General features: G+C 47.3%; 4 protein-coding genes across 4 annotated transcripts; 2 read left to right on the forward strand and 2 right to left on the reverse strand.

The window, feature by feature from the left end:
* Positions 1-13,090: 13,090 nt before the first annotated feature.
* PtA15_4A482 (uncharacterized protein) lies at positions 13,091-14,934 on the reverse strand (the record flags this gene model as incomplete). Its single annotated transcript, XM_053168370.1, has 8 exons — positions 13,091-13,262; positions 13,317-13,531; positions 13,612-13,689; positions 13,752-13,895; positions 13,969-14,085; positions 14,146-14,307; positions 14,386-14,603; positions 14,682-14,934. The coding sequence occupies 8 exons, from the start codon at positions 14,932-14,934 to the stop codon at positions 13,091-13,093; spliced, it is 1,359 nt and encodes a 452-aa protein (XP_053019586.1).
* Positions 14,935-15,536: 602 nt separating this feature from the next.
* On the forward strand, positions 15,537-16,405 carry PtA15_4A483 (uncharacterized protein; the record flags this gene model as incomplete). The annotated part of the gene is made up of 4 exons (XM_053168371.1): positions 15,537-15,582; positions 15,664-15,699; positions 15,754-16,271; positions 16,355-16,405. The coding sequence occupies 4 exons, from the start codon at positions 15,537-15,539 to the stop codon at positions 16,403-16,405; spliced, it is 651 nt and encodes a 216-aa protein (XP_053019587.1).
* A 5,704-nt stretch (positions 16,406-22,109) lies between these two features.
* On the forward strand, positions 22,110-22,910 carry PtA15_4A484 (uncharacterized protein; the record flags this gene model as incomplete). Its single annotated transcript, XM_053168372.1, has 1 exon — positions 22,110-22,910. The coding sequence occupies one exon, from the start codon at positions 22,110-22,112 to the stop codon at positions 22,908-22,910; it is 801 nt and encodes a 266-aa protein (XP_053019588.1).
* Positions 22,911-22,924: 14 nt separating this feature from the next.
* Positions 22,925-23,302, reverse strand: PtA15_4A485 (uncharacterized protein; the record flags this gene model as incomplete). The annotated part of the gene is made up of 1 exon (XM_053168373.1): positions 22,925-23,302. The coding sequence occupies one exon, from the start codon at positions 23,300-23,302 to the stop codon at positions 22,925-22,927; it is 378 nt and encodes a 125-aa protein (XP_053019589.1).
* Positions 23,303-24,051: the final 749 nt, after the last annotated feature.

A 24,051-nucleotide genomic window follows, 5' to 3' on the forward strand; every position in this document is an offset into this window, starting at 1 on the left:
TGCACCTCACCCATACATTTCGCCATTCAGCAAAAGGGTCTCACGACACCTTTTGAGTCTTACAACGGATACTTACAGATGTGTACCCGTGGAATCCACTTCACCATGTAGGCAGGCCTTAAACATTCAGCGGGAGCAGCTTGCTAAAACCTGTTGCCTGTGGGAGGTGAACTCAGAATCAAGGCAGGGAACATGGATGAGAGGGAGTGCCACAGGACACACACTACGGGCAACTAGGTGTTGTTGCGGCCCACAGCGTCACCTGACGTTGCATTTGGGGTCGCGGCCGCAGTGACTGCGCCTACTTGCGCAGTCACGCGGGCTTGTAACAACAGGGTGACGCTACATCCCGCAGCGACAGCTACATGCCTGTAGTGACAGCCATTTCACATTTTTGACCTCACTTCTTTACACGGTATCAACCCCCCAAACAATGTTTTGCGATTGGTTTTGCAATAGGTTTTTTTCTTAAGTTTTTTTTTTCAATTTTTTTTTCCTGTCTTCAAAATCAAGTTTTGTTGGTCTTTCAAAACCTCAGGACCAGCCTGAGGTGGTCTTGGCTGGAAGGAAAAGAAAAAGGCAATGCCGTGGAACCAACATGAGCAACGAGCTGACATGGTCTCCACGTGTGCCAGGAAGGCACATCTTGGAACTGACGGGGTAAACACTACCAACATGGATGAATTTTTGATGTTGTATATTGATCAGTGTAGCGTATATTGATCAATCTTTTTTTTATTCTTCTTGATACTTTTGTCTGTGTTCCATGTTGCCTTAATACTCTTCTACAAACTCTCAACTTCCCCCTGTGTTAGCTTCAAGCCACAGGAATCTTTTTGTTTTTTTTCCCTCATAAAATTCATGAATTGCTACATACACCATTCTGTTCTTCCTGAAAAAAAGACATCGCAAGTTTTAGGATTAATCCAGGGTGGCTCAGGGGTCTCAAAAATTTTGAATTGTTTTTTTTACTTCAGCCATTGATGCTATCAGAAGTCTCCAAATCTACTTTTTGTCAAAAAAGGGAAACATTGACCCCTCACGTCTCTCAAAATACCATCCTTCCTGGGTTGATAATGTGGTGTGACCTTAAATTTCCTGAGATTTGGAAAATCATTCTTGGTATGCTACATACATATAAGGAATTTTGAAATTAGTTTAACATGGTTGAGCATATTTTTGTCAGGGTCTTAACACCAAGAAACTACCAAATTAGTGATATCTGGCAACCAATCACATTGTAGCTGCTACATTTGGGGGTTTTGCGGTCATTCAAAGTACACAATGAATCTTTGAGGGCATGTGATCATTTTGGTGCCAATATCATGGAATAACTGCAACCCTGTGCTGAGATATAGTGGCAGAAAGACCAAGAAACTACCAAATTAGTGATATTTGGCAACTGATCAGATTGTGGCTGCTACGTTTGGGAGTTTTGTGGTAATTCAAGGTACAAGATGAATATTTGAGGGGATGTGATTATTTTGGTACCAATGTCATGGAAGAAGTCCCACACTGCGCTGAGATACAGTGGCAGAAACACCAAGAAACTACCAAATTAGTGATATTTGGCAAGTGATCACTTTGTGGCTGCTACATTTGGGGGTTTTGTACTGGTCATTCAAGGTACACGATTAATCTTTAAGGGCATCTGATTATTTTGGTTCCAATATCATGGAAGAACTCCCAGCCTGGGCTGAGATATAGTGGCAGAAACACCAAGAAATTACCAAATTAGTGACATTTGGCAACTGATCAGATTGTGGCTGCTACATTTGAGGTTTTTGTGGTCATGAAAGGTACACACTGAATCTTTGAGGGGATTTGATCATTTCAGTACCAATATCATGTAAGAACTCCCAGCCTGGGCTGAGATATAGTGGCAGAAACACCAAGGAACTACCAAATTAGTGATATTTGGCAACTGATCAGATTGTGGCTGCTACATTTGGGGGTTTTGTGGTCATTCAAGGTATACAATGAATCTTTGAGGGCATGTTATCATTTTGGTACCAATATCATGGAAGAACTCCCACGCTGCGCCAAGATATAGTGGCAGAAACACCAAGAAACTACCAAAGTAGTGATAGTTGGCAACTGATCACATTGTGGCTGTCACATTTGGGGGTTTTGTGGTCAGACAAGGTACAGGATGATTTTTTGAGGGCATGTGATAACTTGAGTACCAATATCATGGAAGAACTCCCACGCTTGGCTAAGATATAGTGGCAGAAACACCAAGAAACTACCAAATTAGTGACATTTGGCAACTGATGACATTGTGGCTGCTACGTTTGGGGGTTTTGTGTTCATGAAAGGTACACAATGAATCCTTGAGGGCATGTGATCATTTTAGTACAAGCCACAATGTGATCAGTTGCCAAATGTCACTAATTTGGTAATTTCTTGGCGTTCCTGCCACTATATCTCAGCGCAGTGTGGGAGTTCCTCCATTATATCTCTACCAAAATGATCAAATGCCCTCAAAGCTTCATTGTTTCCTTTGAATGGCCACAAAACACCCAAATGTAGCAGCCACAATCTGAACAGTTGTGTAAACCCCCACCTTCAGTGTGGTTTCACAAGGCCTATCACATGATTACATAAGCTCCTTGTACTTAGTCTTGCCTCTCTTCTCTCCTAGACCAGTAGAGATCTTGGACCCTTCTCTCTACTGGCTAGGTAAGTGTTTCTCCTTTTCCTCTCTCTCTTTCCTCTAGTTGTACTTACAGAGATCTTGGACCCTTCTCTCTACTGGCTAGCCCCCTGAAATCCAGTATACGTTGGAACTAGAAAGCTCCAAAGGCTCCGGCCTCGTCCCAACTCGCCCTTTCCTCCTCGTCTCCAGTGAGGGTCCACCGGACCCTTACAAGTTGCCAAATTTCACTAATTTGGTAGTTTCTTGGTGTTCCTGCCACTATATACCAGCCAGCATGGGAGTTCTTCCTTGATATTGATACCAAAATGATCACGTACCCTCAAAGATTTATGGTGTACCTTTAATGACCACAAAACCCCCAAATGTAGCAGCCACAATCTGATCAGTTGCCAAATGTCACTAATTTGGAAATTTCTTGGTGTTTCTGCCACTATATCTTAGCGCAGCGTGAGATTTCTTCCATGATATTGGTACCAAAATGATCACATGTCCTCAAAGATTCATTGTGGGCCTTGAATGACCACAAAACCCCCAAATGTAGCAGCCACAATCTGATCAGTTGCCAAATGTCACTAATTTGGAAATTTCTTGGTGTTTCTGCCAACGGTGTATTTGCTGCACTGCATATAGCGCAGCAAAGCGGTTAGCGCAGCAATTTTTTGGGTCGCTGCGCTACGCTCTACGCGCAGCGGGCAGATCGCTGCGCTACGCGCTTTTTGATTTTCCCCGGAAAAAAATCAAAAAATAGCGCGCTAAAGAAGCGATCACGTAGCGGTCAGTGCCACTTTTCACTATGCCATGTGGGATCCAAAAAAAAAAAAGGAAAAAGGGTTTAATGTATGGAAAAACCTGTTTAGAACATAAAACTGTTCCGCTATCCGCTAATTTAGCGGGTAGCATAGCAAATTTTTGCTTTTGCTGTGCTTTTGCTAATGGCCCTGAGAGGGTAGTGGACAATCGCTGCGCGGAGCGAGTAGCGCAGTGGTGTTCTTGCTGCGCTATTGCTTTTTGGTCTGGTCACGTAGCGGTCAAACGCTGCGCTACGCCAAAAGGCCGCTTTTTTTAGTGTAGCGCAGCGGATACACCATTGTTTCTGCCACTATATCTTAGCGCAGCGTGGGAATTATTTCATGATATTGGTACTAAAATGATCAAATGACCTCAAAAATTCATGGTGTACCTTGAATGGCCACAAAACCCCCAAATGTGGCAGCCACAATCAGATCATATGCCAAATGTCACTAATATGGTAGTTTCTTGGTGTTTCTGACACTATATCTCAGCGCGGTGTGGGAGTTCTTCCATGATATTGGTACCAAAATAATCAAATGCTCCACAAGATTCATTATGTACCTTGAATGACCATGAGATCGCAAAATGAAGCAGCTACAATGTGATCAGGTGCCAAATATCACTAATTTGGTAGGTTCTTGGTGTTCCTGCCACTATATCCCAGCGCAGCATGGGAGTTCTTCCATGATATTGATACCAAAATGATCACATACCCTCAAAGATTCGTGGTGTACCTTCAATGACCACAAAACCCCCAAATGCAGCAGCCACAATCTGATCAGTTGCCAAATGTCACTAATTTGGTAGTTTCTTGGTGTTTCTGCCACTATATATTAGCGCAGTGTGGGATTTCTTCTATGATATTGGTACCAAAATGATCAAATGCCCTGAAATTCATTGTGTACCTTGAATGACCACAAAACCCCCAAATGTAGCAGCCACAATGTGATCAGTTGCCAAATGTTACTAATTTGGTAGTCTCTTGGTGTTTCTGCCACTATATCTTAGCGCAGCGTGGGAGTTTTTCCATGATATTGGGAGCAAAACGATTGAATGCCCTCAAAGTTTTAATGTGTACCTTCAATGACCGCAAAATCCCCAAATGTAGCAGCTACAATGTGATTGGTTGCCAGATATCACTAATTTGGTGGTTTCTTGGTGTCAAGACCCTGATAAAAATATGTTCAACCATGTTAAACTAATTTCAAAATGCCTTATATGCATGTAGCATACCAAGGATGATATGCCAAATCTTCAGGAAATTTAAGGTCACACCAAATTAACAACCCAGGAAAGGACGGTATTTTGAGAGAGGTGAGGGGTCAATGTTGGCCTTTTTTGACAAAAAGTAGATTTGGAGATTTCTGATAACATCAGTGGTTGAAGTAAAAAAAACAATTCAAAAGTTCTGAGACCCCTGAGCCACCCTGGATTAATCCTAAAACTGATAAGCAAGACAGGGTCTGGAGGCAGCGGGCACAGTGCGGAGTCGAGTGAGATGGTTGTGGAAGGATTAGTTGATCATTGCACAATGAGAGAATAAGAGAGAAACAAGAGGAGAAAAGGAAGAGAAAAAAAGGAGAACAGAAACTAAGACTCTACCTGGAGGCAGCGGGCACGGTGCGGAGTCAAGTGAGATGGTTGTGGAAGGATGAGGAGAGAGCCTTCCACGTACGCTGCTCCAGGTAGACTACAGTACAAGTGACATGTGTGTGAAATGTATGTGGCATAAAGAAAACAGAAGATGGAAAGAAAACATAACTTGACTATCTTAACACCCCCCCTTGCTGCATACATGGGAAAATTTGAAGAGAAAAAAAAGAGGAAAGAAAAATGAAAACAGTATAGAGGAAGAAGGAAAGAGAGAGAAGATAGAGAGCGGGAAGGAAGGAGAGGAGGAATGGGGAAAAAGAAAAATGGGAAATTGCCCTGCTGGTCGGATGGTGGGCTAGCTTACAATGCCAAAGAGTTGCCGATGTCTTTCCAGGGCGGCTCGCGGGAGCGGTTTAGTGAGCATATCAGCGAGCATGTCCTTGGTTGATACATGAAGAAGTGACACCGTGCCGTCTTGCACGCATTCTCGAATGAAGTGGAAGCGGGCATGAATGTGTTTAGTCCTGGCATGGTGTTCAGGATTTTTCGCCAGGGCCTCAGCCCCCTCGTTGTCGACGTGGATAGGGATGGCGGTATCCGGTCGGAGGCGGAGCTCTGTGAGGACGTGTCGGAGCCAAAGACCTTCCTTACATGAGTCAGAAAGCGCTTTGTATTCAGCCTTGGTGCTTGACAACGATACCGTGGCTTGCTTTCGAGATTTCCACGAAATGGCACCTTCGCCAACCCGATAGGTGTATGCTGAGGTTGATCAACAATCATCGCGGTCCTCCGCCCAGTCAGAATCCGAGAAACCAGAGAGAGAAAGATCGCCCCCCAAGCGGAGTTTGAGATGCTTGGTCGAGACAAGGTAATTCAGAATACGGACCGCGGCCCGCCAGTGAGCCTCAGACGGGTCGCGCAGATGCTGGGACAATCGGTTCACCGCAAAGGAAATGTCCGGTCTGGTATATTGGGAAACCCACAGCAAAGCGCCAATGAGTTGAGGGTATGGACCGGAAGAAGGGGGATCAGAAGGGGCTTGGTGACAGAGGTTCTTGAAAGTTGAGTCGGTGGGGGTCGAAACCAAAAGATGATGGTCTCCAATGAAGCGGTTGCAGATTTCATCAATGTAGTGAGATTGGTTCAGAAATATGAATCTGTTTGGGACGTCGCAAGTGATTTTTAACGACAAGAAATGATTTAAGTCCTCGTCAGCGCCGATCTTGAAGCGCTTGCCAATAGCTGGGATGATAGAATCAACAAAAGCCGGTTCGCCGACAATAGCCAGATCGTCGACATGAGTGGTGAGAGCACCGACAAGAGTGCCTGATTGAAGTTTAAAGTAGAGGGTGGGATCGTACTTTGAGTTTGAGAGACCGAGATTGAGGAGAGCTTTATGGAGCTCGATGTTCCACTGACGAGGCAATTGTTTTAAACCGTAAAGAGATCTGTTGACCTTGCAAACCCAATCTGGATGTTGCGGATCCTCAAATCCTGGCGGCTGCTCCATGAAAACAGGATGGTCCAGATGTCTGTTGAGAAATGCGGTTTTGAAATCTACCTGACGGCCCTTCCAGCTTCGGCTTGCCAGAAGGGTGAAGATAATGCGAAGGGTTTCGAGACGTAAGGTTGGTGAGAAGACTTCGTCGTAGTCCAGTCCCTGGACCTGAGAGTACCCCATGGCCACCAGACGGGCCTTGAGTTTCTGAATCGATTGGTCGGGTCGTCTTTTTACCTTGAAGACCCACTTTGATTTGATTATTTTCCGTCGTGCAGGTCGCGGAACCAGGCGCCACGTCTGCATTCCCAACAAGGACGCGAACTCATCCTCCGCCGCCTTAAGCCAACGATGTTTGTGAGGGGACTTCATCAATTGTCGCCAGGTCTTAGGAGTGTCAATCTCTGAGTCTAGAGAGACATTTTTAGACCACTGACCGTATTGATCAGGGGCCTTACGCTCTCGACCTGAGCGGCGACGAGGGGGGGGTGATGCAGGTTTCGGAGGCGGAGAAATCGGGCGCCTTACCGGTGATTCAGGAATCGGCGAAGGGGGGGGGGCGTTGGGGTGGAGAGGGAGCTGGACGGTCTGGTGGAGAAGGTGAGGGACGAGCTGGCGGGGAAGGTGGAAGAGGGGGTAATGAAATGATGGAGATATCCGACGGGGATTGGCTACCGGGGGCATGGATGGAAGCAGTCAACCGGTGGTCGAAGCGTGGTTGAAGGGTGATGTTCAGAGGGGGAAGGTCCGGCGTCGCCTGCCAAGGAGGTGGGGTAGAATTTTCCTCGGCTGCAGGAGGCGGATATGATGTAGGGACGGAAGGCAGAGGTGAGTCAGCACGCGGCGCAGGCAAGGGGTTGGGGATCATCGTAGCGTCGTTCTGAGTTGGAGTTAAAGGCTTGTTAGCTGTTGGTTGCGGCCAGTCAATCTCCACCATCATTGGCGGTGGGGGCGGGTTGAGTTGAGACCCGTAGGGGAAGGTAGATTCATCGAAGATGACGTCTTGGGATTTTAGAACGGACCGTCTTTCCAGATCCCATAATCAAAAGCCATTTCCATCGGAGAGGTACGACAAGAGGATGGAGGCCCGGCCCTTTTGATCCAGCTTTTTTCGATTCGCTTCGGGGATTTTGTACCAGACAAGGCATCCGAAAGGATGATCGCGTTGGTATCGACTGATGGTTCGCCCAAGACTGATACTGGTGGCTTGAAACCTACGGGTGTATTACAGGGAAAGGAATTGTAAGCGAACATGAAGTGTCGGATCGCGTCCACCCAGAAGGACTTCGGAAGGTTGGCGCTGAGCAACAAGGACCGGACGAGATTGCTGATGGTTCTGTTGGTACGCTCTGCAACTCCGTTCAACTCCGGGGAATGTGGGGGACCTGGTTCATGTTTGATACCGGCTTGAGATAGGTAAGAAGAGAACTCGTTCGATATGTATTCACCTCCGTTATCGGTTCTCAGGGACAGGATTTTGTGGGACCCATTCCTTTCAGAGAAGGCGCGAAAGATTTTAAAACAGGCGAATGAATCGCTTTTCGATTTCATAGGATAAACGGAGAGAAATTTGGAACAATCGTCGACAAAGGTTATGAAATACTTGTATCCCTCCCTTGACACCACCTCATACGATCCTACGTCGGAGTGAACGATCTGCCCGGGGATCGATGACCGGTGAGAGGAGCGGGACTTGAACGCTTTTCAAGGCATCTTGGACTGAACACATATCGGACAGCGCTGAACGTCAACTCCGTTCATAACTGCGGGTGTGATACCGTGGAGTTTCAGAAAGGATTTTAGCGGTTTGACGCTGAGGTGAGAGAAACGGAGATGATAGGCCATGAGAGACCCATCCTGAGGTTTAGGAGTGAGAGAGAGAGACGAGTTCGAGCTTACAGGCTCGGACGGTAGGTAGTATAGGTTTCCCCGCCTGTAACCTCGCCCCGCAAGATTCCCGGTGACTTGGGTTGAGGGAGTGGTGTAGAAGTCGCAGGACGACTTCGTGAAGACTACCGTGAGCCCCTCGTCGCACATGGCGGCTACTGAGAGAAGGGGCTCGTGGAGGGCCGGAACCACGAGAGATTTTACCGACCTTTCGCCGGCAAGAGGAAGTTTCATGAGACCTTTGTGAGAGGCTTCGACCGTAGAGTGATCGGCCAGGCGGACAGGAGTTTGGTCGGGCTTCGGGGTGTCGACGACTGAGATGTCAGGAGTCATTGACATCGAGCATCCAGAGTCTATGTTGGCGTCCCCCCCTCGGGGTAAGTCCGAAGGGATGGAAAGGGCGATTACGGCGTTCCCAGCCCGGATCTCAACTTCTGAGCGGGAGTAGTCGGAAGCCTCGTCCTCGTCGTATCTGTGAGAGGTCTGACCAAGTGTCGCGGCAGAGGTACGTCCTGCTCGAGCTGCGGGCTTATTCAAGGATGAGGTTTTGTCTTGCTGGTTTGCCTCCCACCGGGCCTTCTGAGCGGCCTTATGCTCCGCGATTAGCTTTCGGGTGTTGTTGCATGAGTTGAGGTCATGCAAGTCGCTATTGCATAGGGGACATCGGCGGGGTTTCTTGGAGGAATCGCTCCGGGGGCCCTTGGAAGCGTTGGCAGGAGTAGCTGATTGAGGCGGGTGGGGTTTGGTGGAAGAGACCAAAATGATATCGCCCTGTGACTCGCGCCGGATGGATTCGTTTTTCAGAGCGGATACATACGTTTCCGTCTTCACATCCTCCTGGTTCATCAGACCAGAGACGCAAGATATCCAGTCGGGCGAAAGAGAGCTGAGGATGGCTGCGTTGTGGACATCCTCCGCAGTGAGAGGCTTGTCGGGGGTGATGAGAGCTTTAAGACGCTCGTAGTGCTTTGCAAGAGTGTCGAGATGAGAGTGGATGTCTTCGCCATCCATTCGCGCATTAAGAAGCTTGCGGATCCAATAGATTCGGCCGCCGGAGGAGTTGTCTTGATGGGCCTTGGAAAGATCGGCCCAGATTTTTGCCGCGTTGTCCTCGTCTGCGAGATGGCAAAGATTAGCTTCATTGACGATCTGCACTAGAGCGGCGCAGACAAGATCGTTGTCCTCCTCCCAGTTGGCGGGACGACGTGCGGGATCCACGGGGGTCAGGACATGGTTGACTTTCGCCGACTTGAACACGCGGAGGACGACTTTCTTCCAATTCAAGTAGTTCGAATCGGAACCCGGGGCTCTGAGTATGGGAAGACGGGCTGTTGAGATTTTAGGGTTGGGGGCCGACATCTGAGAGGTTAGATTGATGTTGGTGTGGCTGGATGAGTCCTCTTTCTTGTCGTTCGACATGGAAGATTTTCGAGGAGAGATGGTAGGTGATCCTTAGGTAGTCCACAGATGTGAAAACACTCGGTACGCCGATATTTAACTTGCTTAGCGGTGCTGTTCGTAGCTGGAAGCTAGCTGGCGCTCATAACCTGATAAGCGAGACAGGGTCTGGAGGCAGCGGGCACGGTGCGGAGTCGAGTGAGATGGTTGTGGAAGGATTAGTTGATCATTGCACAATGAGAGAATAAGAGAGAAACAAGAGGAGAAAAGGAAGAGAAAGAAAGGAGAACAGAAACTAAGACTCTACCTGGAGGCAGCGGGCACGGTGCGGAGTCGAGTGAGATGGTTGTGGAAGGATGAGGAGAGAGCCTTCCACGTACGCTGCTCCAGGTAGACTACAGTACAAGTGACATGTGTGTGAAATGTATGTGGCATAAAGAAAACAGAAGATGGAAAGAAAACATAACTTGACTATCTTAACAAAAACTCGCAATGTCTTTTTTTCAGGAAGAACAGAATGGTGTATGTAGAAATTCATGAATTTCATCAGGGAAAAAAAAGAAAAGATTCCTGTCGCTTGAAGCTAACACAGGGGGAAGTTGAGAGATTATAGAAGAGTATTAAGGCAACATGGAACACAGACAAAGATATCAAGAGGAATAAAAAAAAATGATCAATATAATTTGATCAATATGCGCTATATTGATCAATATACAATATTGCAAATTCATCCATGTTGGTAGTGAAAGTGTGAAGCCCATTAGTTCCACGCGGAAAAAACCTGTTTTGTGGAACCGACAAGCTTACCAAGGGGTTACTGAGCCATCCTCGTTGGTTCCACAAATTACCCTCCTCTTGTTGGTTCCACGTACAAACGGGCGGGGCAGGAAGTACCCCTGCCGTGTAGGGCCCCAATTTAGGGCCTGCGGTGGAAATGCTCTAACATTTCCCTCCAGCCATTGGACATCCCTTTCCCAGCCAACATTTTGACATTACACTACAGTCCCTTTCTGTGGGAGGACCCTGACTGAACTATGCCTCCCAGGGCTGGGGGTGCAGAGCACCCCAATCCAAAGCATCTCCCATTCCCAATGCAAGGCTTATGAGTTATCAGCATTCTTGATCTGCGTGAGAGCTTTGGCAAAATCATGGCTTTTGGCCAATATTTTGAATCAAAGTGACATTCCAAAGTGTGCACTCTTTGTGAGACAGTGAGCAGAAGTGCAGAGGATGGCTTAGAATCTCAGCTTCAATGTATGTACTCTGGAAATGGTGAAAATTACACCAGAGGGGAAGTCTTGCCATCCCCCCAGAAGCAGAGGTGGTTGGAGGATATAATTCTGTGTCTTTATTGAATCCACATGCAATTTTGAGGAATTTACATACACAGTTCTGGCCAAACACTCAAAAATTAGAAGCTTTGAAATGGGAATGGGATAACAGTGTGAGGAGGAAAAAGATTTGATGGGCACCAAAAGGAAGAGGAAATTCAGGCCTTTAATCTGCTACCACAGGTGTGAAGTAATTGTAGGGGGAAACACCGGAAAGGGGCAGGAAAAAACTCCCACCAATAGGGTGAAGGTCCTCACCAAAATCTTGTGATTAGTCACTCCTTCGGAGTTGGCGCTTCGCGCGAGGGCACTTTGCGCCAGCCCAGAGCCCCCAAAGCGAGGGACTTGTGATAATTCATGGAGGGGCCGCTCCGCGGCCAGTCACAACGAGCCTCCCACCAGCCCCCCCCCCACCCCCCCGAGTGTAGTTGTGAGGGACTTATGTTAAGTTATAGAAATTGCTGGTATTTGATTCACCAACGAGGCGCACTGGAGTTGAAGAGATATGAATGATCACGTGTAAATTTGGGACAATCACAAGTTTTGCTTTCCTTAGCGTCGTAAAACTAGGTGTATCCGGAAGGCATTTAGTTAAAATCTAGCCAAAAAACGATGAAGAAGCTGGAGCTGTTTACACAAGAAAATTCCTGGAGAAGAATTCAATCGGTGTGACGTGATTGAGAGTGATGAGGGGGGAAGGAAAGGGAGAGAGCCATAAAAACAGTCCTTCACGACACAATTGATCCTCGAAGAAGTTGGTTTCTAGATCTTGGTCTGTGTACGGTTGCGACCAGCGTTTATAGGAAAAAACCAAGAGAGTGAGTGAGCGAGCATTTTTGCGTGAACCAAAGCTAACCTGGGGCTGACTGACCGGAAAATAGTATAACCGGAATGTTATTAATCATCGCCGTTGCAATCCGATGTGACTGGGGGGAAGCAAGGGTTTCTATATATAACACGAGTGTACGGAGTATTGAATGGACCCGCGTTTACAATATTGGTCAAAAAGACAGCAAGATGAGCCAAGAGAGGCAAGAGAAAGGCGGTGCTCATCCCGTTCAGTATTGTGTGGTTTAAAATTTGGTGCTTGTGACTGTTGCTATAGGTAGATTTGGCTAGGGGGGGGGGGGGGAGGGCGAGCTGGACACCCATGAGGAGCCTTTATGTTTGTTGCTAGTTCGCGTTCAACTCCTGATTCAAGAATGGGTCTCCGGCTGACGCAAATTATGCTTTGATCTTTTGTCTCACGCTCGAACTTTCACAGTTGCAAGTCCTCTCAAATTTTGTGCGACATTTCAAACAGTTTACTTCACTGTGCCTACACCACGGGCGCACTAAGCCGTCCCAAGGACAGCACTCTGTGGGATGACGCCAGGACGGCGCAACATACTCCACAGCCCATCCCAGGGGCATGCTCATCCGAATATAAATGATCATCACAGGGACGGCCCTACGTACCATCCCCGAAACGGCTTGAGCATACAGCCTGGGGCTGGATCAACACTATCATATTGCCATTCCGCGGCATGAAGGCTGCTAACCACGCACGTGGCCTGAATGGCCCATGTCTGTCCAAATGCCAGCAACCAAACATCCCCGCCCAGACCACCCGGCCGTGCCACAGCACTGGGACATTTGTACCACACCAGGTGGAGTGCCCAGTAGCATGCATGGCCGGCTTGGATGCATCCACAGGGCGTACTCGCACTGCACGCCACCCAACAGACTGGCTGGAAAAGCGCCAGCAGAGCGGCAGCTCCGCTTTCCAGAAAGCAACTGACGGAGAGGGACGCGCGTGTCCTGACCACCATGGTCACAAAAGAACGAGAGACATGTTTGATTGCGCCGGCACAATTAAAAAAATGATAGAGAAAAAAAAGAATGTACAAAGAAAAATATGTACAAAAAACAGACTGGAAGATATTAAACTAATCAAAAATCAGCTGCGTCATCTTGCAAAGCCGGTTCGGCGGTCGATTCGTTGGCTTCCATGCGAGCTAGAATCTCCTCCTCGGTTGGCAAAGCAATGCTTGCCGAGTCCATCTCAGTCCACAAGTCATGCCCGAAAGTGGCATGATCATAGGCCAGGACCAGCTGGTAAAAACTGTAAAAACATTGAGCGCTTTATCCAGCTGGTTATGTAGAAAAAATTACTCACGCCGAGCGGTATGGACGGCGCTTGAGCGATAATTCACACAGATGTTCATCAATATTCTTCCATTGCCGACCAACATCCCCGCCTCCCCGGCCTGCAAACTGTATGATTGTCTGGATCCGCAGGTAGGCAAGTCGTGCTTTCAACAAAGATTGGTTCCCCTGCGGCTCTGGCAGCTCAGCTGCTCCAGCAATGGGTGGTGTGAAACTCGCCTTCATCTGCAATATACATATCAAAGGATCGATGGCTGAGAAAGATAAAAAATTGCGATGAAAATATGTGAATCAGTTGCGCTTACCTGAACCAGTAAAGCACTGATTGTGGGAACTGGATGCAGTATTTCCCTGCCAGCTCCCGCATGGATGTTGGTCAATAGCTGCAAGTGATCATGTATGTTAGTTAAGTCGATGCCTCATCAAAACTTGCCAAGGTACTCACTAGGTCCCTCATTTTTCCCCGACTGTTACGAAGCTTGTCACGTACAAAAGTGTCTACACTACCCAAGGCCGCAAGCTCACCATCTATGTAACCTCGCGGCAGGTAATCACGTTTAAACTGAGTGTTCTGATTATTAATCGCCTCCTTCAAAAAATTGAGTCAAGATGCGCGCAACGTCAGCTTGAATCAGGAGGGACGTTGTATTATTGCAACATACTAGAACCAAGGTCAACAAGCTCTTTGAACGGCGAGGAGAATTGCGGGGCTGGTCGGATCCGTATACCGCACAGCTTCTACTCATCAGTATGTTGCGAGCTGTCCTCTTGACAAAGTCCTGTTATAACATGTACTTAGTCAGGGTAGTACATCCAACCAGGAGGGAGACAGCACGCACACTGAAGACCGATACATAGTGAAAGCCCCTCGCGGCGGGTGTGGCTGTCTCGGTTGGGAGGGGTCGATGAATAGTGAGGAGCTCCCCGCTAAGCCGTTCAATTGCTTGTCGGAAAGCCAGCATGCTGTAGATACTCACTACATATTGGCGAGGCGCGGGCACCTACACATGTTTATGGGACAATTTCAATTCTTATCAAGTGTTCTCGGCTTGATTTAAAAAAAAGAAACGAAAACATACATATGCCAGCTGCTCAGCAAGTTCTGCATATGCACCTTGCAGCTGGAAGATGCCCTCAATGCGGTCAACAAACTCGTCGTCTACAGGTTCGTCCTGGTGATTCATGGCTGCAACAGGCTGGGGCCAGCCTTCCAAAATGCGGTTTGTTGGGTTCGACCGAGGTGACGGGTTTGCTATGGCCGGGGATTGTGCGAGTCCTGGAACTGGAGGTAACAGACCTTTGGAAATTTTCCAAGGTTTTCCGGTTCATTCGGTAAGTTCAGATGGAGCAATAATTCCACAGTTGATGTGCTTACCTGGTCGACTGAGCTCACCACGCGCAGTGTTCGCCCTCGTCGTCTGCGTTGGAACTGTACTTGGAGTCCTTCCAGAACGGCCAGGATTCACTGCAGTTGTGTCAGATCCCCGAACTCTCCTGATAGGTCCTGCATGTGATTCTTCAGAAGCGTCGTTTGTGCGGCGGTGATTTGGGTCTGGTGTGTTTCTGGCTGGGGGCTGATCATGATCTTCGTCTGAGTGCTCGCTCTCGGACGACAAGGCAAAAGACATCGGACTGTTAAAAGTAAAAAATGTGAAGAAATTTGAGCCGTGGCGGAAGCGATCAACGATTCCTGGATTGTGAATTTGTGTGTGCTGGGGGAAGTTGAGGCACTTGGAGTGCAAGTCCCTGTTAAATAACGTCTTCCGCTGCGTGCTGGATCTCCCCAATGCGGAATGGCACCCACCCATCATATCACCTCACCTCATCTCGCATTTTCACCACTTCTTCTCACATGTGCAAATTTGGATGGGATTGACCCTTAAAACCCCGGTGAAAACACAACTGGTAGCTAGAGGCATGAGCAAGAAAAGCCGCGGTGGTGCGAGTCATGAGCAAGCCATTCGGTTATGAGCAATAAAAACCACATGAAATCAGCCTATTCACACATTCACAGCTGTTGTGCATCATGAAATATTCATAGAGCCATGAGCAAGCAAAACCACGGTGACTTGGGCCTCGAATTATTCACCTTGGCATTATTTGGAGAGGCAGGAATTTTTGGCGGTAGAAGCCTGTCAAAATCAAGTGAATTTATTTTCCCCATCAACCTTTCTGGTACATCCTTGAGTTTAATATACATCACTAATCCCCGTGCTAGACTGCTAGGATCATGCCACGAAAGAAACAGATCAAATCAACTCGGGTGCTTGACCCTGGTGAGTGAAAAAACTTTTGAGAAGTACGGCCTTGCCAGTATGAGTTGATCAATGATTCTTGCCAACTCCCCTGTTCTGAAGCCGTATGGGATCAAGTAGTTGATTCACCTGAGGGAGGTGTGTATGTATGCATGCTCTGCCGCTCACGCAAAATATCGTGGGCATCTGTAGCAAAACACGAAGCATCCGCGAAACATGTCGCAAAGCTGGGTGATTTTCATGCCATGCGCGCCACAGCTGCAGAACTCCGGGAGGACAACCAACAAAATCTCGATGAAGGTGGCAATGTTGAGCCAGCTAGCGCGGTATTGGCGCCGGAAATAGGAAACCCAGCAAACGAGCAGGTGTGCCCACCAGAGCTGCTAACATGGGCCCCATACGCGGGAATTGCACATTTCCCCGATGGCATGATCCGTGAGGATAATCACACAATCGATGGAGCTGGTAGTCAGTTTAGCGAGGAAATCTCTGACTCAGACTATGTTCCATCTGAAGCTCGGTCTGTACTACTCTCTGAATTGGACTCCGACAATGAGGCCAACGGCGAAGGGTGGGAGATGAACCCCGGGGATCTCAGAGCTATGGTTGAAGCAGTCATGCCTTCAGTACAAGGAACTCGTCCTCAACTGCCACCGACCCAAAAGCATCGGCAGACTGATAAATCGTGGTGGCCCTTCCGTTCCAAAGAGGTGAGCTCACAGTATTTTGTCAAATTTGATGGTAGCTGACAGTGCCATCTCTTTCCAGCACTCAATTGCTTCGCTGGTGATAGGCTATACTCATTCTATTGTATCTCGAAGCTTGTACAATCACCTCAAGTTAATGTTCCGACTATTTGGAATCAAGCTACCTGATTGGACCACCATTCGTCGGGCGAAGGCCGATATGCGGGCCCTACTTAAAATGGATGTCCAGTATTCGAAATCCATCTTCAACACACCCACCTACGCATTAAGTCTCAAGCAGATCCTTGCCCAGGAAATAGCCAACCCCTTAGTTAGTCCAGTCCTAGAATTCTATCCCCAAGACGCACGGGGTAAAGATATATACAAGTTGTCTCAGTCTTGGAAGTGGCTAGAGGGGCTGGACTCATCTTCGCGTGCGCCCATGGTCCGAACAGAAAATGGTGATTTCTATATTTTGGAACCACTGCAGCTCTTAAATGATGTAATAGTGGTACCACTATACTTTTATACAGTCGGAGGCGAAATGTGGTCCAAATGTGTCCCTCTTGAATTCAATCCTGAAGTCAATGGGCCCCATCTCCGGTTGACGATCCCGGGGCATACTTCTTTCACATCGGCACATGTGCTCACTATTCCGGTTGGCGATTTTTTCCGTGATTACAAAGGGATTAGAGGACCCGAGGGGCTGCTTCTTTCTGGCCGATGCAATGGAAAACTTTATGGTAGGTGGTGTTGTGATATTTATGTTGAATCCTTTTATTTTATTAACAATGATCTACAACTCGAATTTCTCTGGTCAGAACTGGGGAACAACATCACATTGATCCATTGCCTCCCAAACCCGTGGAGGGAACGCGCCAAAGGCAAGATCATTCGACATATGCCAATCACATTATACTGCGACGACACCTCGGGTAATCAATCCAAGCGTTGGAACAAACACATATCTTTTTTCTTTACGCTCTCGGGCCTACCGCCAGAGATGACCAACCAACAATACAATTGTCATTATCTTACCACATCAAATGTAGCTGGCGCCATGGAGTTGGCAGTACCAATTGTAGCGGATCTTAGGTGTGTATTTCATTGACTTCCGGGGCGTATACACAATTGTTGTGGCTTACAGATTCGCTGAATCTGAGTTCTGGCAGGCACTTAGCCACCGAAGGAGTTGTAGGCTGGGACTGTTCCATTATGCAGGAGGTCCTCATCACATCAACATTGCTTTGCTTCCTGGGGGATTCTCCCATGCACGCGGAAATTACAAGCACTCCAATCCCTGGAAACTGTCTCCATCCTTGCCGTGCATGTGACCTTTCGGCTGAGAACATGAAAGGGAAGGCCACCATTGAATATGTATGCTCTTTTTGTATGCTCGGCTTGTCAGGAGAATGGGTGGGTGGCTTGCTGTGCGATTTGTGCACTTGGCTACCAATTTATGATGAATATTCTTCTGACTGTTATCATTTTGAAAGATTTCCAATCCAATCAGGTCTTGGGCCACGATAAAGGAAAATTGCTACAAAATTTGGCACACGTCTCATGAGCCTCGCAGCAAGACCGCTGTTGAAAATTTACACACCCAGTTAGGAGTTAAAGATACGCTGAACAAGACTATCATCGATAGGAAGTATGAGATCATCACCAAGGACAAGAAAAAGGAGGCCACTTGGGCTGAGCTGAAGTTCCTCCTTGATCATGGGAAATTGGACTCCAAACGTCAGAAGACAATTTTCAACTCGTTCTTTGAGCTGGACGGTAAGAGGGCGGGTCTACTATCTGATACACAAATATGTACTGAACTGATCCTTCGGATTGCAAGCAGGTTTTGATGGGTGTCTTGACACTCCAGTGGAGGTGCTCCATGTTTTCCTGTTGGGAGTTGTGAAATACCTCGTTCGCGCGTTCATGAAGGCTTTGGCTCCGGCGCAAATTCCGAAAGTAACGGCCCGTTATCAATCTTTCGACACAAACGCACTCAACATACCATCCCTGCAGCCCCGATACCTCACTAGACATTACTCAAACTTTATTGGCAAAGACTTCAAGATCGTCCTCCAGACCGCGCCTTTTGTTCTGTTTGAATACATGAGCGAGCACGAACGGCTTTTGTGGTCTGCTCTCTGTCAACTGGCCCCATTGATATTTGAGACGCGGATAAAAGACATGGAAACTTATCTATCTGAACTCACTCTCCGTATACGACTGTTTGTTTGCCTTCTGATCAAGGGGACGGCTCAATGGGTGAACAAACCCAAATTTCATATGCTCCTTCACCTTCCAGATGCGATTCGTCGATTTGGACCGCCAGCTTTGTTTGCAACGGAAAAGTTGGAGAGCTACAATGGAATCCTGAGGAATGCATCAATACATTCTAACCGCCAAAGTCCAAGCAAAGACATAGGTGTCACATTTGCCAACTTCCGCAATCTTCGACTTTTGTATTCTGGCGGGTATTTCTGGGTCGAAGAGCGCAAAACATACGAGACAGCAGCAACATCTGTGATTAACTTGTTCAAAAGCAACGACTCTGTACAGAAGTCGATGGGTTACAACACCTCACTCTTTGCAAATTCCTGTGATTCCTACCCACGTGTGCGAGACCGCAAGCTTACTGCTGCACAACGGTTTGCTGTGCCTCCCGCACTGGCAAGTCATCTTCCGGGGTCCTCATGGCGCCAATTAGCTGAGATAAGTCTAACCAGCAAGGACGTTTTGAGGGTATCTTCATTTATCCTGGTGAGTTCAGTGATTTTTGCCGTCTAGGGCTGCCGGGTGGGATGCATAGCTGATACAATTTCAATCCGATGAAATTAGTACCAATCTAAGGGGGGTACAGGAAGGCCAGATGTAGGACGTGTGGACATGTTGTGGGAAGCAGAGAAGCCGACTGGTTCTTTTCTTTTTGTCTGTCTCACTCCGTTCGAATTCGGCGGTATCAGCGAATTCTACAACATGAGGGAGATCTTTCAGGCTGGGGAGGGTCAATTTATCAGTGTACAGGTAAGTGCAAAATCTGTATTTGTCAAATAATTTTGTATCCATTCTCACTATATCCTTCATTGCATTCAAGAATATCGTTGCAGTCATCAATGTACAGCATGATTGCCACAAAAGCAAATGCTCTGTAACTTTGTCAAAGAAGGTGCGAGTCGAGCGGCAGGATACGGAAAACTTGGTTGGCGAGCTCACCCATGCCAATAAGACGAGCTATATTGTAAATGTGGCGGCGTTATCTTCGCCTTTGGCGCACCGGGAATTCTCGGAAATCCATTTACAGCGAGTTGAGCCTCTTGCTCAAATCCGTTGCCTACATGAGGGCATAACACAGTGGCACTTAGCGGGGACGAAAACTGGGCCACCAATGCCCATGGAAGTGGTAGACCCCAGCCTGGTCTGACGAGGAGTACAGTGAGCATTGTATTGTATGTAATATATTTCTTTTAGTGAAACTAGATATTGCCCCCTGCGGGGCTTCGCTTGGGTTGGCAAAACGCTGCCTCTTGGAGATGTCACTGTCACATCCACTGTTTCCTGGATGCCAGTTGGTTATGTGGGTATATGTGGGGGTAGCCCAGTGGCGCAGTTTTCCTGTTTCTGGGTTATCTGACTCTTGCTGTTGCGAGAGCATCGGATCTGCACCCATTTCCTGCCTCGGAAATGGTCAGCTGCTGCTGCCCAACGCAAGGGGGCAGCTGTGGAGCAGGGGTGGCAATACGATAGACCATTCGCAATGGTTACCCATTGTGCTGATCTCATGGCAGCCCGGGGACGGCTGCCCAGCTTGCGGGACGGCTGCGGAGCAGTCACATCCCAGGGTTGGCTGAGGCTGGGCGGTTTGCGCCCACGGTGTAGCTTAACAAAGCCACTCGAACGGAGGTCCGGGGGACCCGCGCGGAGCACTCTCCGTAGGAGAGGCTTACTTGCTATCCCTCAATTTTGGCGGGAGCAGAATTGATATTTAGTGCAAAAAAAAAAACCCCCGTCCTATCAATTGTAATAAAAATGATAACAAAAAAATGAACAGACAGTATTGTAGCCTTCATTGATGCGCAACTTTTGACACCTTTGCCAGCCTTTCAATCAAAAAAATGCAATCCCTAGTGGCAAAAGTGTCATGGAATCCAGGTCGAGGTGGCAAAACAAAATTCAAAATCATGTATTGAGTTTGGCAGATCCATCGGTGGATCCGCATTTGTTGACACGGATTTTCTGGATTGCCAACCGTGTCGTGTAGCTGCACAAATACTGAGAGTTGTGACAATAGGTTGAAGGTGAGGGGTGATGGCCTGCTTGGTTGCCTGACTCGGACCATTATCCAACCAGAAACTGTGGGATCTCGGAAAAAATGACTGGAATTCAAGTTGGTGCTAAAATCAAGAACTCTAGCGACGACGAGCTCAAGAACATGATCAAGTCAGAAGCGTTAGAAAGATACAACCAGGAAGCAAAGCCACTTCAAGTTGACACAGTTGCAAATCTCCTCCGAGGCAGAAACACTTTCCTCCTGGCAGCAACTGGCTTTGGCAAATCTCGCATCTCAGAAATGTACCTGAACATGCTCCCTAAAGATCGACCCCGGAACACTTTGGGCGTTGTCGTAGTTTTGAATCCGCTCGATGCACTTGGCGACAACCAAGTGGCCGAGAAATTGGCGGCTGGGTACACGGCTATCAACCTGACGAAACCAAACTTTACAAACAAGGCATGTCAAGACATTCAGGATGGCGCCTACAATTTTGTCTACCTCTCCCCCGAGATTTTTTTAGACAACCAAACATTCACCGACATGTATTTCTCACCCGAATTTCAAAGCAAGCTGGCCTTAGTTGTTGTGGATGAAGCGCATATGATATATGCATGGGGCTTGGTTGAGAGTGGACAGAAGAAACTCAAGACTATTGTACGACACCAGGATTTTGCAGCCTTTCGACCATTTTATGGTAGCCTTGGAGGCCAACTATTAACCAAAAATAATGCGCCACTACTCTTAATGTCGGCCACTTGTAGACCAGCAGCTATTGCAGCAATCAAGAAAAATCTCAAATTACTTGATACACACATTGACATCCTTCGGGGTGAGCTAACTAGACCTGAAATTAGGATAATTCGGATGCCAATGACTGCCTCTATCCAGTCGTGCGAAGATATTATGAAGGTTTACAGCTCAAAAGACGACATTTCCGAAGACCAACTAGTTCCTTCTCTGATCTATACGGGTACGCGCCACCGAACCCTCAAAGTACTCGAAGCACTAGACCAAGCTCGAGAGACGCCACATAACCACTTAGACCATCGAAATTCTGTTGCTCGTCGTTACCATGCCTGTACTGGCGAGTTAGACAAACAGGATGTCATTTCCGACTTCGTAGAAGGGAAGGTACCAATTATCTCGTGCACCCTAGCCCTTGGCATGGGCCAAAACTGGAAACTTGTGCGCCAGATTGTGCACATCGGGCGTGGAGATCCCTCCCTCATCTGTCAGATGGTCGGACGATGCGGACGCGATGGTCGCCCTGGGTTGGCCATCCTCTTTGTCGAGTCGAACCGCCCCAAAGGGAAGAACAGCGTTGCGGATTTCACACCTGGTCAGATGCAGTCGGACGAAGACCGGATGGATGCTCTTGCGATTACGCCTGTATGTCTCCAGGTTGCGTTTGCAATGGATAATTTGTAGGTTTGGACTTCTTACGCGGCTTGAAGGAAGGGGTCGTGCTGACAGTGTCTGTCGTTTTTTTTAGGATTGGTTACATCCCACTAGACTTTGACGATCCCTTATACAAAGCTGAAGTGTCTCGCGAACAACAAAATGGGTTTGCCCCGTGTATGTGCTCAAACTGCATGAAGGACTCTGCCGCCGCCTTAATACAAAATTTAAATAAGTTGAACAGAGAAAACTTTACTCGATATGTTTTGAATCAAGTTGCATTGAACGTGGATCTTACATTACCGGCAAAGCGAAACTACAACACTAATCGAACTGGCCCAAGAACAAACAAACATGATCGCTTGAGACTCCAGCCTCTAAAATCAATCTTGCACAAAGATTTTCAAAAGTTCTTTAGAGAAAAAATCTCTAATCCGCAAAGCATTGTCCCAACAGATTTTTTTGGTAACGATGAGGTGAACGCTATTATCACTTATTTCGGTCAGATTCAGTCAGAAAGCGACCTTCGACGGATCATCAAAGGCAAGGCACTTGCAGGCCAGTTGGCGCGCTTGATGGAAACAATTGAGACATTCAGATCAGGTCCCATGTGGAGTGGCACGGATAGTGGGGTCGAAATACCAGAACACAAGCAGACCGAAAATTTACTTGATGATGCATCTAGACGCAACAATACAAGACAACTAGAATCGTCCACACCTGCCAAGCGGACCCGTAACAACACAACTGCGAATCATGAGACCAAAGAAACGCAATCTGAGCCACCAATACATACACCCAACGAAAAGAGGCCACGGAAGAATGCGGTGTCGCCTGAGGTTCTCAGACAGCAACAGGAATCGGCAGCTGAGCGACAACGTATGAAAGAGGAGAAGTCGGAGAAACAAAGAGTCGAGAAAGAGAACAAGGCAAGGAGACTGGCAGCGCAGGCGCAAATTATGTCGGACGTGAAGAAAGAGTACGGTTGGATTTAGTTGCAAGAAATGTATCAGATCTCATAACGTGGAAAATCTTCGGCTGGGTCCAGAACCTCATCATCGTCTTCGTCGCGCAAATGGCCGTTGAGAGGCATGTTCCGCTTGAATCGATCCAATCTCGGGTCTTTTGTAATTTCAATTTGAAGCTTTTTAAACCCCAAAAGATATGAGTTCCCAACACGCTTCAATGTGTTACAAGGTTCACCTCCTTTGGTTACATCTTTACCATCTTCCTCATCTGTTTCATTGCTTTTTTCGGTTGCACTTTCCCCGTCATTTCCATCGTATCCTGTGATCAATCCATCCTTTTCATTGATACATTTATCATCATCAAATATATCATAGTTATTCGCCATTTGCATGAAGACATTCAATGAATTTGCAGTCATGATGTTTTTGTGTGATTGTGTGAAAACAGCAGCGCCATATAAGATTCCAAGCAACTAAGAGTATTTCATTATTGTTAGACTCAAGTTTCTTCTTAACTATGTACAATGAAACAGAAAGAAACTTCATTGTAGCTAAACAAATGAAATGTTAAGTACCTAAGAGCAGAACAGACTGTTTGCTTCTTGGCTGTGTTTCTGGTGAAAGTGGAGGTGATTGACTGAGATGAGGATTTTGCGGAGAAAGATTTTGAAAAAGAAAAAAGATGATTGAAAAGGAACAAGAAAAAAAGATCTGTGATTGATCTTATCGGTTGAACCCGATGAGTTAGTCAATCTTGTTCTCCTTTGAGAACTCGAGCAGGCTTTGGTCTGCTCACCTTATCGGTTGACGAGAATGACTGGTCTCCTTCGTTCAACTATGCCTCTTCCAATGATGTTATTGATCAATGCCTACATTTTGCATTGTTCATGCATCAGCACTATTCTTTTCTTGTTTGCTGATCATCATTGTCTACGTACTTAATTTTATTAAGACTAATTCTGGTGGCTAACGCTGGCGAGGTTATTCTTTGCGCGAGTAATCTGGTGATTGCGTTGAGATGACTTGTTAGCCTGGGGAATGGTCTAGTGAGCTAACAATGCCTCCTTAAATACTCACGAGGTGGTTTTTCTGTCCATCTCGTTTGCCTTGGTCTCGCCTCCACCTCTGGTGGGTCGTGAGGCTTGGGCCTGTTCCCTCGGATACCTGT

This window comes from Puccinia triticina, chromosome 4A (genome assembly GCF_026914185.1).
Source record: "Puccinia triticina chromosome 4A, complete sequence".
NCBI lineage: Eukaryota > Fungi > Basidiomycota > Pucciniomycetes > Pucciniales > Pucciniaceae > Puccinia > Puccinia triticina.